The sequence below is a fragment of the Marmota marmota genome, unplaced genomic scaffold (assembly GCF_001458135.2).
Source record: "Marmota marmota marmota unplaced genomic scaffold, marMar, whole genome shotgun sequence".
In the NCBI taxonomy this organism is placed as follows: domain Eukaryota; kingdom Metazoa; phylum Chordata; class Mammalia; order Rodentia; family Sciuridae; genus Marmota; species Marmota marmota.
Window position 1 is genome coordinate 13,183,204 of NW_026000205.1, and position 15,182 is coordinate 13,198,385.

At 55.8% G+C, this 15,182-nt stretch overlaps 1 protein-coding gene across 2 annotated transcripts; it reads left to right on the plus strand.

Moving 5' to 3' along the window:
• The first annotated feature begins 588 nt into the window (after window positions 1-588).
• Slc7a10 (solute carrier family 7 member 10) lies at window positions 589-14,420 on the plus strand. 2 transcript variants are annotated; one of them, XM_015496925.2, is made up of 11 exons: window positions 589-888; window positions 8,511-8,715; window positions 10,427-10,578; window positions 10,802-10,927; window positions 10,998-11,151; window positions 11,888-12,011; window positions 12,096-12,199; window positions 12,518-12,614; window positions 12,837-12,986; window positions 13,629-13,806; window positions 14,061-14,420. In XM_015496925.2, exons 1-11 carry the CDS (start codon window positions 606-608, stop codon window positions 14,192-14,194), a joined length of 1,707 nt encoding a protein of 568 aa, XP_015352411.1. In that variant the 5' UTR covers window positions 589-605; the 3' UTR covers window positions 14,195-14,420. The 2 variants fall into 2 exon arrangements, with proteins under 2 accessions (XP_015352411.1, XP_048646931.1); XM_048790974.1 differs by lacking the exon at window positions 12,096-12,199 and having other exon boundaries at window positions 633-888.
• Window positions 14,421-15,182: the final 762 nt, after the last annotated feature.

Genomic DNA, 15,182 nt, shown 5'->3' on the forward strand with positions numbered 1-15,182 from the left:
CAACCCAGAAGAGTTATGGGGTGCAGCCGCCACCCCTACCACAGTCATCAACACCTGGAGGCCAAGAAGGCACGAGAAAGGCTGTGTGTCTGCACCCTTTCTCAAGTGTGTCACTTGCCCCGTAGTGGGTACCTGTCTCTGGACCTCAGCTTTCACCTGTAGAATGGACACATACATACACCCCCGCGTGCGCGCGCACACACACACACACACACACACACACACACTAATTGGGGGCGTGTCTGAATGTAGGGAGTACGGAGCGCTGGCATGCAGTGGGTTCCCAATAATACAGACAGCTGTCACTGTAGCCTTTCCTCAGCCTCCTGAGGGCAGGGATGGTTTTGGTTTTGAGCTCTTCTTCTCCACCCCACACAACCTCTGGATGCAACTGAGGCGATGGGAGGGCTGGCTCCTTCTTTCACTCAACTGGGAAGTTCTCCCTAGGTCTATCTCAAGTTCTCTCCTTCCCAGACCAGGATTGGGGGGGAGGGGAAGTTCCCTTTAAGGGCCGTGGGGGAGGGGGCTCCGGCCGGCCCTCCTTCCGCCCCTCCCTGGCCCCCCTCCGGCCTGGGGGGACCAAAGTCTGGGCCCCGCGCCAGCGCATGCGCCCGCCTGTGGGCGCTGTCCCGGCTGCGAGGGCTGCGAGCGCACCGACAGACAGACCGACCGACGGACTGGCAGTCCGCCGGACAGACGGGGCAGCGCAGGGAGCCGGGACGCGGCGGGACAGCGACATGACCGGCCACATACAACAGCCAAGCGGGCGCGGGAACACCGGTCCTGCGCCCTCGCCTTCCCCCGGCCCGGGCCCGGGCCCTGGCGCCTCAGAGAGGGTAGCGCTCAAGAAGGAGATCGGACTGGTGAGCGCCTGTACCATCATCGTCGGTGAGCAGGGCCCGAGGCGGGTGGGTGCCCTGGACTGCAGGGCCAAGGCTGAGGGGGCATGCAAGCAGCTCCAAACCAGGGGCACCCCATCTCCTGGCTTTCTTACGGGTCTGGTTCACAGGGACCCCTGGAAAGCCGAGGCAGGGAGCACCAAGGTTCAGAGATTTTTGCTCCCATCTCCCTGGCCGCCCTGAAAATTTGCAGCTCAGGAAGTTGTGGGTCCCCTCCACCGCTGGAATCCTCCTTTACCTCCCTATGGGTCTTCGGGTCTTCGGCAAGGCCATTTGCTCTATGAAATGGAAATGATGACTATAGTCTTGCCTCTAGTGCAGGAGCTGGGCAAGTTCTGGGTTATGGGTCATGGTGAATCCCTACTGTTTGCTGGGTCCAGGTACCATGCAGAGTGAGTGATCTCATCTTGGAAAGCAGGCAGAATTGCAGGTAGGCTGGACAGGTAGAGCCTGCACAGAGGAAAAATAGGTTCAGAGCATGTAAATTACTACCAGGTTTGGCAGCTGGAACCAGGGAAAGGAAGTGGAATAGCCCACGGCTGGGGACAGTAGTGGGCAGACCAACCCTGCAGAAGGGCCACCTGCTCCCTGGCTGGTATCTCAACGGACAGCCCATGGCCTGAACTGCTGGCCCCAGCTTCCACTTGTGCATGGATCTGTGTGCCCCCAGTGCCCTGTCCGCTTCCACAAAGGGGCTTCTGGGTAGGCAGGGTGGTGGAGTTTTCTCCTTCTGTCCCAAGATGTGAATACTTACTTCTGGGAACCGGGCTAACTCAGCCCAAGTGTCTCTGAGCCCTCCTGAGGGACATTTTCTGTTCCCTGCATCCAGAAGATATAGGCTTGGGGGATGAATTCCTGGGGCCTTACCCCCTGTGACTGGTCCCCAGTCAGTGGGAGCTGCTTGTTCACCATTACCCTTCTACCCTCAGACTCCTGGAGATGGAGGAAGTTTGAGGGGCTCAACGGGGCAGAACTAGTGTCTTCACCTCCTCTGCTCTGCCCCCATATTAGAAGCTCCAGGGCCACAGCTGCAGTCTGGCTCTTGGCCATGCCCTGCCCTCACATTGAGAGTTGCCCCTGAACACAGTCCCAGGCAGGTGGCTCCACTGTCTCTCCTGCATCCTCCTAGAATCCTATCTCCCAGGAGCTGGCCCTGACCTGGCCCTGGGAGCTTCCTGGCCTAGGTGCTTCTGACTATCTGCTAGAAAGAAGGACTGGTTCTGGGAATTGGGTCGGAGTACTTGTTAGAGCTTTGCTCCAGCCCATGCCTTCTCTGTTCTCTAGGAAGGGAAAACTGAGATGGGCACTAAGGGTCCCATCTCTCCATTCCACATCTTCAGAACTTATATCCTGCTTTATAATCTATCCTTGTTTATTAGCAGTCGCTTAACTGATTTCCCAAACGTCTAAAGTTCATCCCAGGAGATCCTATAATTCCCTCCTTTATTATATTCTCTGTCCCATCCCAGGCTGAAGAGTAAGAATTTCAGGAATGAGGAGATATGGAAGAACTGGCTCTAGGCAGCAGTGAGACTCCACCTGAAATACGTTTAGCTGGTAAAAACAAGCAAAGCTTGCAGGGGGTTCTAATCCAGACCAGAGTAAATCAAGCCAGCTGGGCAGGACTGTGCAGGACAGCACAATCACATCCAACCATTGTTCAGAGAATCACTTCTTTTTACATTATAAAAACACGTTCTTCCTTTCCTCCTTTGATTCTCATGCCCACCTTGCAAGATGGGAATTTTTGTACTCATTATACAAATGTAGAAACTGAGGTTGGAAGTTAAGTGACATGGCTGCAAGTTGTGGGCTCAAGATTTGGAACCAGATCTGGATTCAACCCTCTGTTCAGTGCCCTTCACACCGAGCTGAGCAAAGTTGGGGCCAGACTCAGAGCCCTTGATGGGGAAGGCTGGGGCTTGAGCTGCAGGCTCATCCAACAAGGTAGATTGAGCTCTCCACTCCATTATGGAGGTACAAATAGATGGGGAGGGACGCTGGGTCTCTCTGGCAGCGGTACATAGAGGGCCTCTCATCTTGGCTTAGGGACTTCAGCCATCTGCCTCACGTGATCCATAACCAAAGAAGAGATGTGCCTAGACCCGGCAGAGGGGTCACCTTGGGTCTGCTGACCAGGTTCTTCCTCCACTCTGTTCCTGTGACTTGGATGTTCAGTTCATGTAGGTGTTTGGGGATCAGGCTCAAGTATATTCAGGGACTCCAGGAAGTAACTTCACAAACTTCATCTTCCCAGGAGCCAATCCCAGTTCATCCAGCCTCTGTCGGGTCCTGGTACATGGTCTCTAGGGCTTGAATTTAGCTGGGCTGCTCAGAGAGGATGGGCCTCTGCAGAACCCCAGCCCCTCCTCATTAGGAGCCAGAAGAGACATAAAACTACATAGGAGTCTATCCACATGTCACCAACACCCCATTTACAGATGAGGAAACTGAGGACCCTAGGCTGCAACCTGCCCAGGATCACATGTCCTTGAGGCATTCTGGAACACTTTTGGAGGACAGGATGATCCAACCACAAGGATGGGGACCTGCCAACCCTTGATACATTCGTTCATTTATCCAGCAGTGCTGGGCACCACCTAAGAGGGGACAAGGCAGAGGATGAATTCCTCTCCTCCTAGAGCAGACATACCAACAGCAAACGAACCCACAAGCCAAATGTGTGGCCAAGGGGTCATGAGAAGCACTGAGACCAGACAACTGAGCCGGGAGGAGGACCTGAAGTGCTGGGAGCAGGGTGGAAGGTTGGATGAGTGAGGAGGTGGGTGGGGTTTGTCCGAGGCTTCGCAAAGAGTGATAGGAGTTTGCCTTTTTCTCCTTAGGAGGTGGGAGCCCTGGAAGGGTTTGGAAGAAGAGGAGTGGGATGACTTACTGCACTCACTATGGAGGAGACTCTGTGAGGGCAGGAAGGCCAAGCAGGAAGCCACTTGAGTCACCTGGACAAGAGGCAGTGGTGGCTCAGAGCAGGGTGGCAGCTGTGGAGGGGCTGAGTGTGGGGTGTGGAAGAAAGAGAAAGGTCAGGGATGACATAGGTCAAGGTCTGAGCAGTTGGGAGGATGGTTTGTTATTGACTGATTGATCAGGGAAGATGAGGAGAAGAGCAGGTTCAGGGAAAGGGGACACAAAAGTCAGGAAAGCTGTTTTGAACATGTCGAGTGTGAGATGCCTGTTTGTTTGGTACACAGGCTGAGTTTGGTAGAACGGTGCATGGCAGGGATATGAATTTGGGATTTGCCAACAGAAGCCAGGGGGCTGGATGAGATCACCAAGGGAATGATCAAGGCCACTCAGTGTTTAGAAGTCAGACAAGAAAAGGGACCAGCAAGAAAGAGCCACCAGCCAGGTAGAAGGGTCAGGAGGCGGAGTAAAGAGGGTGATTGCTCCGTCACAGGCCACTGATGAGTCAAGTAAGATGTGGGCTAGGGCTTGACTGTTGGATTCAGCAATGTGGAGCTCACTGGGGACCATGACAAGACTCAGCCTGGAGGTGGGGCACAGGCAAGATTTCCTAAGCTAGGCAGGATGCACTGATGTAGGCAGAGGCTCTATGCTCTGCTCATCCCCTCTCTCCACAGGAAAGTGGGTTAGGCTGGAGGTGCCTGCCAGCAAATTAGTGATTCTAGTCACGTCCTGGATGTCCCCACTCACTGCCTTGGGGTACTACCAAGACCTCAGTGGGAGCATCTGTCATTCCAGGGAGGTACCTGACACATGCTTACTATGAGGACACAAGGACATTTGTGTACTTGGAGGACAGGCTTCACCCAGGTCTCAGTAGGGTTCTGGCTGCTCACGCCAGGGTGTTGGGGGTCCGTGGGACTCAGGTCTCCAGAGGAAAGACTAAGTGTCTTGGGTGGGGTCTCCAAGGTGGATGACAGTGTGGGATCCATAAGCCATTTCCATGGTCTTCCAGCCCTTCCTGGCCATTCTCCTGGCACTGTGACAGTGGAGCAGGGTTCAGGTTCTAGAGCCAATGGAAGCTTGCTGTGCGTAGTGTTGACCTGGAGAGAGGGCTGCCCAAGAGTGGGATGTTCTGCCTTGAGCAGAGTGTTTCCTTGGGCCCAATACAGATGTGCAAGGTGCATCCTCTCTGCCAAAGTCAGGGTCAGACTAGCTCTCTGCTGCCCGCTAGTCCAATGGCCCCACCAGGAAATTGGGGAAACTGAGTCTCAGAAGGGCAGTACTGATCTGAGGTCACGTGGCTGACTCCTCCGTGTTTCTAGGGATAAGGTTGCAGCCAGTGTCCTGGCCTGGCTTGACTTCCCCACCCCTCCCCGAATCGGACTGTATATTCTCACAACACACACCCCACGGGCAGGCGGCTCCTTCTACCAACCAGACCTCCGTGGCCCACTCCTGCGACCTCCACAGTCTGCTGCTGCCTCTCAGAAATAGGTCAGCACGCACAGCAGCACCCGCAGGGAACAATGGCCCTTTCTTCAATCCTCCAAGGAGCCGGGTAAGCCCCATCAGGCCAAACATCTTAATGTGATAAAAACCACCCAGGAAAGGCTCAGGGAAGAAGGGCGGGAGGAGGAGACTCAAGGGAGGCCTGCTAGACGGGGAAACTTGCATCTGACCCTCGCCTGGCTTAGCTGCCTGCTGGGAGGACCAACAGGGACCAGGTGTCCCATTGGGTAGAGAAGAACATGGAGGCCTCAGACCAGCATCCCTCTGGTTGTCAATCAGACACTCAACAGATGCTCAGCAGTATCTCTTGGCCCACCTGACGTCCTATTAGGCCAAGTTCCTGCTTCTCTTTTTCCTGAAGAGTAGGATTCCTCAAGGGCTGGACTTGTCCACTGCTGTTGCCCTCATCAGGCAGATCTGCTGGGCCTGAACACAGGGTCTGAGGAAGGAGATCTGAGGAAGGAGGAGCTGGGCAGGCACCTGGGTGACATCCATGCAGCTCCAGGAGTTCCTCCTCTATTCGAGCACCCGAGGGCCTGGTCCCAGCCCTGTCCTCAGCATCCTCCTTCCTCCTGATCCTCTGCCACTCATGAAGCCCACCCTGAGCATGAGCCTGGGGCAGTTACTTCAGGCCTCTTCAGGCCCACAGGGAGAGGCCCCTGAGGACCTCAGAGACACTGGTTTGCTCAGATGGTCCTTTGAACCACAGGGGAAGAAGTCCTGAATGGTAGCCCAAGGCCACATGTCCAAAACAATAGTGATCCTCCCTGCCACCACCGCTACCCACCCCCAGAAACCAGCATCTGAGTCCCAGCCACTTGGCACCTGAATAATGCTATGCCCTTTTCAGACCCCAGCTCAGGAAGGTGAGATACAAGGTGTGGCTCCCCCTAGTATTAGATCTGTGAGGCTCAGCCAGGCTGAGCTGTGTACAGGGGTGGGGTCTCCACGGGATGGGTGGCTCAGGGCCCTGGATGCCCCCAGCTCCAACATCCCCGGCTCCTTTCGAGGCCACCCAGCCCCCGCTGGCTTCCAACCTCACTGGCTTTTGGCAAATCCTGCTCCGCCAGGTCCTGAGAACTGCTGCCGGATGGAGCCAACTCAAAGGCCCTTTGGAAAACCCACAGCCCACCCAGGCCCAAGGCCCATCACGGTGGGTGCAGGAGGTGGCCCCTCTCCCCTGCCCCCCAAGAAGCAGACCAAGGGCGCAGCTTACCTCTGGGGCTTGAGGCACAGGAATTATTTCGTCCTTATCTGGATGTATTTAGGGCTCCTGGGATGTGACCAGAAAACCAAATGGGGCTCTCGTGGCCGTCCAGACTAGAAATCTGTGTCGACCGGGGACGGGGGTGAGGGGTAGCACCGTGGACAAGGAGTGAATGCAGATTGGAGGCCACAGCCGTGTCCTCGTCCAGCCCCGCCTATGGGCTTGGCAGGTGGAGCGGCAGACTCAGCCTTGATGGATGTGTGACCCCCTCCCTGGGCCCCACCAGGTGGGAGTAATCCTTGTCCAGGGGCGCTGAGCCCCAGGTCCCACCAGTGCTGTTTTTGTCCATGTGGCCTGTGGGTCTGGGATTCTTTCCTCTTGGGCGGACCCGAATGCAGATCTCTAGTGAAGTTACCTGATTCATTTGCAGGTTGGTGAGACCCACGTGAGCAGCCATAGCCCTACTCCTTTCTAATTGCCAGGGAGCTCAGAGCTGAACAGAGGCTGAGTCTCACTTGCCCTGGGAGTCTGCTCTGCAGGCCACAGCTCATCTCTGAACATTTCCCATTGTTTCAAGAAGCAGAGGGGCACATCCCCTTTCCACTCCCAGACATCTGGAGGCCACAGGAGCAGCCCCCTCTGCCCACATCCTTTGAAGACCCAGAAGGATGAGTCTTTTGCCCAAGCACAAGGCAGGCCTTACAGAACTGTGGCAGATTCCATTTGCATGGGACCTCAGGAGCCTGCAACTCCTTCACTCCTCCTCAGAGACCCCCAGTGGGAGGGCTGAGTGGGGCCTGGTGCCCTCACTTCACAGACAAGGAAATTAGTCCTTCATGTCAAGGTCTGGATGCCACTCTGGGCATTGGGCTGTGTAGTCACCCATCAGTTTACTCAGCACATGCCTTCTGAGCACCTGCAGGGCGTGGGGCCGTGAGGTGATAAGGCAAGGCAGAGTGGGTGACTGCTGAGGGGGGCAGGAGCTACGCACGGGACCACACAGGGGCACGCAACACATCTGGCAACAGCTGTAAATGAGCTGGGGGCCTCACATAGTGTGTCTCCCTGAGCCCTCATAACAACCCTGTTTTACAGGTAGGATTAGGGAGGTCAGCAGGAGGACCTTCCCGCCTGAGCAGGGAGCAGGCACAGGCCTTCAGGGCCCAGCTGGGTTTCACATTGTGTAATCAGGGGCAGACCCAAGGGGAATGGCAGGCAGTCTGTGTACAGACCCCAGACTGGGCCAAGAGTCTCTACCAGCTGTCATTGCCTGACCCATCCCTGCCCTGACAACTCCCAGCCCTGAAAATGCACCAGTTCTCTGCCTCACCCCACTGGCCCTTGCCCAGAACTGGAAACATGTGAACAGCTCAAAGAAACATGATCTCTTCAGAGTCTATGTCCACAGCCTGGGTTCGAGGTCAAGGAGGGGCTCCCTGATAGGAAAAAGGGAAATAGAAGCTACAGAAACCTAGAGTGAGGCCGTGAGGTGGGCAGAGGACCCCACACCTGGCTCAGGCAAGGAGAGCTCTAGGCAGCAGGTTGAAAGGAGGACAGATGGCCGGAGGCTGACATGACAAGACTGGGGACCTGAGCTAGAGGGGGTCCATGTGGAGATGCACAGGAGTGGCCACCCTGTTGTGGTTCAGGTGTTGGGCCCCTCCCTTTGCTGACTCCCTCTCATGCAGGAGTAGGAGAGTGGACAGAGGAACTCAGGACCTGTCTCTGGCTGGCTGGACAAGGTGCCATTTCCCATGCCAGGGACTGAGCAGGAGGCTGATGATGAACCCAGAATGGGCCTTGCTGGGTTCCAGGGGCCCAATGGCATCCACACGTCTCCAGCACCCCCACCCCACTCCTCCTCCAGGGAGCACCCAGGCTTCCTTCCTCAATGCAGTATCCGGACCCCCCCAGAGAAGGCTGGGCTGCTAAAGGGGGCCCCAGGCCTGATGCCTCCCATCTCTCCCCTACAGGGAACATCATTGGCTCGGGCATCTTCATCTCACCCAAGGGTGTCCTTGAGCACTCAGGCTCCGTGGGTCTGGCCCTCTTCGTCTGGGTCCTGGGTGGGGGCGTGACAGCTCTGGGCTCTCTCTGCTATGCAGAGCTGGGAGTTGCCATCCCCAAGTCCGGCGGGGACTACGCCTACGTCACAGAGATCTTCGGGGGCCTGGCTGGGTGAGTGTGGGGCTCTGGTGGGGTCGGGGACAGTTTCTCGGAAATAGGACGGCTCTCGAACCCTGGGCCTCAGTCTCCTCTTCTACTTCCCATATTACAGGAAAGTGGATGGAAAGAAGGGGCGGGGGTGTCTGGTAGCCTTCTGAGACCAAGGTGGGGACACCTATGCTTACCCCACTCCATGGGTGTCTGCTGACCCCTTGACCTCTCTGTGTCTCCTTTTACATAGAGATTCCTCAAAGCCCCACTGCTTAGGAGGGAGGAACCCTTTACTATCTGAAACCTTTAGACGATGCTGTACCCAGGCAAGGAGGGCTTTGATTTTAGTAAATCCATCTGCTCCATGAGGAGAGGGAGGAGCATGATATCCTCCTCCTCCCAGACCCTGCCACGGGTCCCCCTCACACAGCTTCCTGACATTCTTTATTCATCCATGAACATTTTCTGAGCACCTGCTTTGAGTTAAGGGCTGGGGATGCTGCAATAAAAAGTTCTGTTCGTGTCCTCAAATTGCTCACAAAGCAGAGACGAACAGCCCCTCAAATGTGACATGACCCAGAGGACCCTCGCTTCGAGGGTGTGGGCAAGAGGCAGTAGCCACCGAACAGAGAACAGGGTGCTTGCCAGGAAAATCCACATTTGCACCAAGTATAGAAAGAATATAGTTTTTTTCTCAGCTTCCTGGCCAGTGACGAGGGCATTTGGTGGGAGCAAGCACAGAGGGCATGGTGCCTGGCCAGTGCAGACTGTCTGCTGTAGCTAGCTAGAGGTAAGATCAGATCCCTGACAGGCACCAGGGCTTGAAGAAGATGGGGATTTGGAGTTGTTGCAATTGTCCAGAGTCCTGCCAAGGGCCTTAAAGGTACAGGCAGATACAAAAATCATTTAGGAGCCTAATTCAGGACTGGTAAGGTTAGGTGGATACAGCAGGTTGATATCCATTGTCCCACTTGAGAGGCTTCATAGATGGTGGTCCCTGGGATGGGGATGGGAGATCAGTGTGGAGATTCTCAAGTTGCAGTGGTGTGTGTGGCATGTGCAGGGAGGTCAGGTCTTGGATGGAGGATCCAGGCTGAAGTTACAAAGTTTGATTCTGAATGACTTGGGCCAGAAGTTCTGAACTTGGCAACTCTGCATGAAGCCCTGGCAGGGCATGCACACCCCTATGGATGTCTGTGGCTGTTCATCTTACAGGGAGAAGGTTCTCAAAGGGGCTGGGACTCAAAGAAGTAGAAGAATCATGCTGTGGCCCTGGAGAGAACACTGAGAGAGAAAAGGGTCAGGACCCACAGTCACCCAGCATGGAGGAGAGTTTAGAGGGGACATCCAGCAAGGAAGGACTATCAAGCTAGAATGTCCCAGAAGCCGAGGAGGGAGGGCTGTACAAAGAAAGGGTAGGAGGCTTAGTGACCCAGGAGTTCTGGTATTTCTGATAAGGTACTCCCCATCCTCAAGGGCAGACCAGGACCTAGGACCTAGGACACAAAGGCAGACCTTCCCAAGGGTGCAGGCAAAGACCCTGGGAACAGAGCCCCCAGCCCACCATGCGCCCCCTGCAGAGGTAAGATTCTAGTAAAAGAGACATAAATCATGATTCCCACTACCAGCCCCCCACACACACACACACAGGCAGGGCCCCTTTCAGGGTCCACTTCCCACAGACCAAAGGTCCTGGAGATGCTTGTGCCACCCTGGCCTCTGCTCCTTCCAGATTCCTGCTGCTCTGGAGTGCTGTCCTCATCATGTACCCCACCAGCCTGGCTGTCATCTCCATGACCTTCTCCAACTACGTGCTGCAACCTGTGTTCCCCAACTGCATCCCCCCAGCTACGGCCTCTCGCGTGCTCTCCATGGCCTGCCTGAGTGAGTGGCCCCCTGATGAGCCTCTGTCCCCAGAGCAGCTGACTGCCCCATACCCCATACTGCTCTCTGCTCTGGGTGCAGGGACAGACAGATGGGATCCCCCAGCTGTCAGCTCCCTCCAGTGTCATCTTGAGAACCATGTTCTTGCATTCTGGCTGCTGCCTGGGCTGGACCTGCCTGTGGTCCACATTGAGCCACAGGTCCTCCCTGCTTCCCTCCCCAGTGCTCCTGACATGGGTGAATGGCTCCAGTGTACGCTGGGCCACGCGCATCCAGGACATCTTCACGGGTGGGAAACTGCTGGCCCTGTCCCTCATCATTGGCATTGGCTTTGTCCAGATCTTCCAAGGTAGGGCCAGGGTGTGGGTGTGGGCAGGGATGGGGGGGACCATGCTGATCCCTGATGTCTGGACCCCCAGGACATTTCGAGGAACTGAGGCCCAGCAATGCCTTCACCTTCTGGATGACGCCCTCTGTGGGTCACCTGGCCCTGGCCTTTCTCCAGGGCTCCTTTGCCTTCAGCGGCTGGAACTTCCTCAACTATGTCACCGAGGAGCTGGTTGACCCTCGAAAGTGAGTGAGGCATCTGGCCAGCTAATGGGAGGGGTAGGTCCAGCTAATGGGAGAAGCATCCTGTCTGCACAGATCTGCTGTTACCTGTGGCTCAGACTGGTCATCTGCTGCCCCGTAGGAACAGTCCTGGAAAGAAAGCCAGGACACTGTGTTCTAGCCTGGTCCCATTCTGTGTGGCTGTGGATGCATCAGAGCCCCTTGCTGGGCTTCAGAAAGACAGAGTATCATCGTCCTGCTTTAAATAGATCCAGTGATTTGCATTTGGCCCAAAATTATACATATGCACACAACATGGTGCCTACAAATGAAGCCAATGACTCTATTTGATACTCAGCCAGGGATCTTTGGGCTGAGACAAATAGAGAATCCCCGGGGGGACCCTAGACCTGCAGACTGGGCTTTAGGGGAACTCACAGGATTGTCCAGGCAAATATTGGCTGTATTCAGTTTTCTCCTTATGTGCAAATGTTAGTGAGACCCCACCCTCAGGATAGACATGGCTTCCTCTTTCGTCTGCTCTTTCTCCTCCCAGCCTGTGGTCAGAGAGGAGTGGAAGGAAAGGTAGACAGCAATGTCCCAAATTACAGTACTGTACCCACTCCTGCCCCAACACCCCCAGTGGACCCAGGAGATGAGACTTAATGCTGCTTCTGTTGCTGGGTCCCTTGGCCCCTCCCTGGGCCCCAGATGTCCCCCACCAGGGACTGACACTGACTCCCTCCTCTGATGCCTCCAGGAACCTACCTCGTGCCATCTTTATCTCTATCCCTCTGGTGACCTTCGTGTACACATTCACCAACGTTGCCTACTTCACCGCCATGTCACCCCAAGAGCTGCTGTCTTCTAACGCAGTGGCTGTGGTGAGTGGGGGCACCTGCCTGATCCCCAGCCCTGCCCCACCCTACCCCAGCCTCATGTGCTGCCTCTCTTCTGTGCCCACTCAGACCTTCGGGGAGAAGCTGCTGGGCTACTTTTCATGGGTCATGCCCGTCTCCGTGGCTCTTTCCACTTTTGGAGGGATCAATGGCTACCTGTTCACCTCCTCCAGGTGACTAGGCTGGGGAGGGGGTTGTCATGGTGAGGCAAGGCAGGTGCCTTGATGTCTGTGAACCGTGCTGGGGACTACTGGAAAGGAAAGCTGAGATGATGACCTGCCAGTAACAAATGTGTGATCCCAACCCTAAGGTAAAGCCAGCAAGAAAGAAGCAGGCTAGCTGCGGGTGAGAGCTGCCCTGTGGGGGCTGCTAGGGCCTGAAGTGGGTCAGAGGTGACAGCTTGAGGTCCAGAGCTGAGATCCGGGATCTAGCTGGTAGGAAGGTGCTGAGGCTGGGCTCACGGCCCCTACCCATTCTGTTCCCACCCCCAGGCTGTGCTTCTCTGGAGCCCGAGAGGGGCACTTGCCCAGCCTGCTAGCAATGATCCATGTCAGACACTGCACCCCTATCCCTGCCCTCCTTGTCTGTGTAAGTTGGGGGACCCAGGCCAGGCAGCATGTGGAGCCAGGGCCACCCAGCAATGGGGGATTTCTGGACAATGCCAGGGATGGCCGTGGTGGACAGCCCAGGGAGAATGGGGATGGGGTGGGGATTCATGCCACCTCCAGGCCAGAATGGGAGAGGCCAGGGCTGCCGGGGAGGGCAGAAGGCAGGTGGGAGGCCAGCTGTCAGCCTCAGGTCCTCTCCCAGTGCGGGGCCACCGCGGTGATCATGCTTGTGGGAGACACGTACACACTCATCAACTACGTGTCCTTCATCAACTACCTCTGCTACGGCGTCACCATCCTGGGCCTGCTTGTTCTGCGCTGGAGGCGGCCAGCACTCCACAGGCCCATCAAGGTGAGGCCCAGGAGAGAAAAGGTAGGCTGATATGCCAGAAACTGTCAGGGCCATCCTTTCGTCTGAGCTGGGCACCAGGGACAGGGCCAATGACTACAGTGACAGTGACTACACCTTTTGCAGAAGGCTGGGCTTTCTAAGCACTGATATATTTGCTCCTCATAACGACCCCACGTGGGGAGTGCTTTGAATACTCCAAGTCTACAGATAGAGAAAATGAGGCTAAGGAACTTACTCAAGGTCACACAGCATCCGCCATCCCACGTGAAAGCAAAAGACAGTAAACCAAGCTAAAAGTAAAAGCCCCCCATTTGCACACAAAGCAAAGTGGAGAAGTGCTCAGTGCCTGAAATGTGAAACCCCCCCAAAATAGCTGAACTCCAGCCAAGTGCAAGCAAAAAAAAAAAAATCCACACACAACAGCTGTGTTGAGGTCAAAAAGTGACCAAGGCTCAACAGTTTGGTTAACTGGTCAACCCATGTATTGGCTTCTAGCACAAGGGGCTGCTGGCCAGAAGGGGGACCTCTCAGGCCCCAGCTCCCAGGACAGGAAAGAAAGCCTCAGACCCCGGGGGTTGGGTGTAGGGCAGGAGAGACACCGGGGATCTTGCACCATCTGCAGTCTCGTCCGTCCTTCTGCAGGTGAACCTGCTGGTCCCGGTGGCGTACCTGGTATTCTGGGCATTCCTGCTGGTCTTCAGCTTCATCTCGGAGCCCATGGTCTGTGGGGTTGGCGTCATCATCATCCTCACAGGGGTGCCCATTTTCTTCCTGGGAGTGTTCTGGAGGAGGAAACCAAAGTGTGTACACAGACTCACAGGTGAGCCGCCGGCCTTGCTGAGTGTCCAGGGCTTGGAGAGGGGACCCTCTTGGGATCCCGATTCAGAACAGGGTCTCCCAGACGCTCATCTGGTAACAGAGGGTCCAGCCCCTTCCACATGTCTCCCCAAGATGTGGCCGAAGAGGGAAAAGCGCCCCGAAGACCCCTGCCCAGGGGAGGTGTCCAGAGGTGGGGTCACCCCTGTCCCAAAGGATCAGATCCCAAGGTCCATCTGCCCCTCTGTCTGTCCTCAGAGTCCATGACACGCTGGGGCCAGGAGTTGTGTTTCGTGGTTTACCCCCAGTGCTGCCCCGAGGAGGAGGAGGAAAATGGCCCCTACCAGACCTTCCCACTGCCGGCCACGGACAAGCCCTTAAAGACACAATGAGACATTTGTAGAGACTGAAGCAGCTGTTTCTGTTTACATGTTGTTTATTGAGGAGGTGTTTTTGCAAAAACTTTTTTTTTTTTTTTCTGGAAAGAAGAGATATGACTCTTAGAGGCCTATCGTAAGGAAGCCCAGACAAGGTGGACGGGGTTTCCTGTCTTAGCACTGCCCTGCTAGCTTTTTCTGAAAAGGCCTACAAATAAACAGGGCTGGTTGTTCGCTTGTGCTCAGGGGAGTCCCTGGTGGACCCTGATGGGGGCAGGTGGTGGCATACCTCACTGGGAGGCACGCACATTGCTAGTTGGGAAGATGCCATGGCAGACCCTGGAGGAGATGCCACTGAGGAGGCTCTTAGTATCTGAGGGTCTTGACGCTTGACCTAGGGCTGGCTCAGTGAAGCCCAGAACCAACCTGCCCAAGAGGGACAGTGAGGGAAAGCTGCTCCATCTGCCCCTTCCCTGGGTCACTCCATGCCAACCTCAGGGGAGCCCAGGGATTCCTGGCCAGGATCATCTTTCTTCTCATAAGTCACCAGAGTGAATGTCATGACTTGAGTGCATACAGCCTCACCTTGGTCTACAGGTGGGGAAACTGAGACCCTGAGACAGGATGGGATGGATTTGGCTACTATCCCTTGGTGCCTCAGCTTCTGTCCCCTGAGAAAGTACAGAGCAGGATGTCCTGGGAATCTCAGGGCTTGCAAAAGGTCTCATGGCCCTCAACCTCATACCAACATTTCCAGCCCTGCCATAGTCCCCTGGAGGTTGACCCCTTGGTCAGATCACAAATGGCAAAGGGCACCAGCCTGGCCAGGCCCAAGATGGCTTCATGGAGCAGAACCACCTCGCCCAGCTCCTCGGGGGGCCCTGCTAGGAAGGATGGGAAGAGGGCTCAGTGTGGACAGAGCCCTCACCACTGGTGAAGCCCAATACCCCCAGGGCCCCTTTCAGACCTATTACTATAGCTTCTGGCATAGCTCTGGGAGTAG

Bases quoted from the DNA above. Each gene is read 5' to 3' on its own strand.
- Slc7a10 (XM_015496925.2), top strand. From the start codon at position 606: ATGCGCCCGCCTGTGGGCGCTGTCCCGGCTGCGAGGGCTGCGAGCGCA. The intron at 11,152-11,887 runs GTGAGTGAGGCA...TGATGCCTCCAG, and splicing joins GAGCTGGTTGACCCTCGAAA to GAACCTACCTCGTGCCATCT. The intron at 12,012-12,095 runs GTGAGTGGGGGC...GTGCCCACTCAG, and splicing joins CTTCTAACGCAGTGGCTGTG to ACCTTCGGGGAGAAGCTGCT.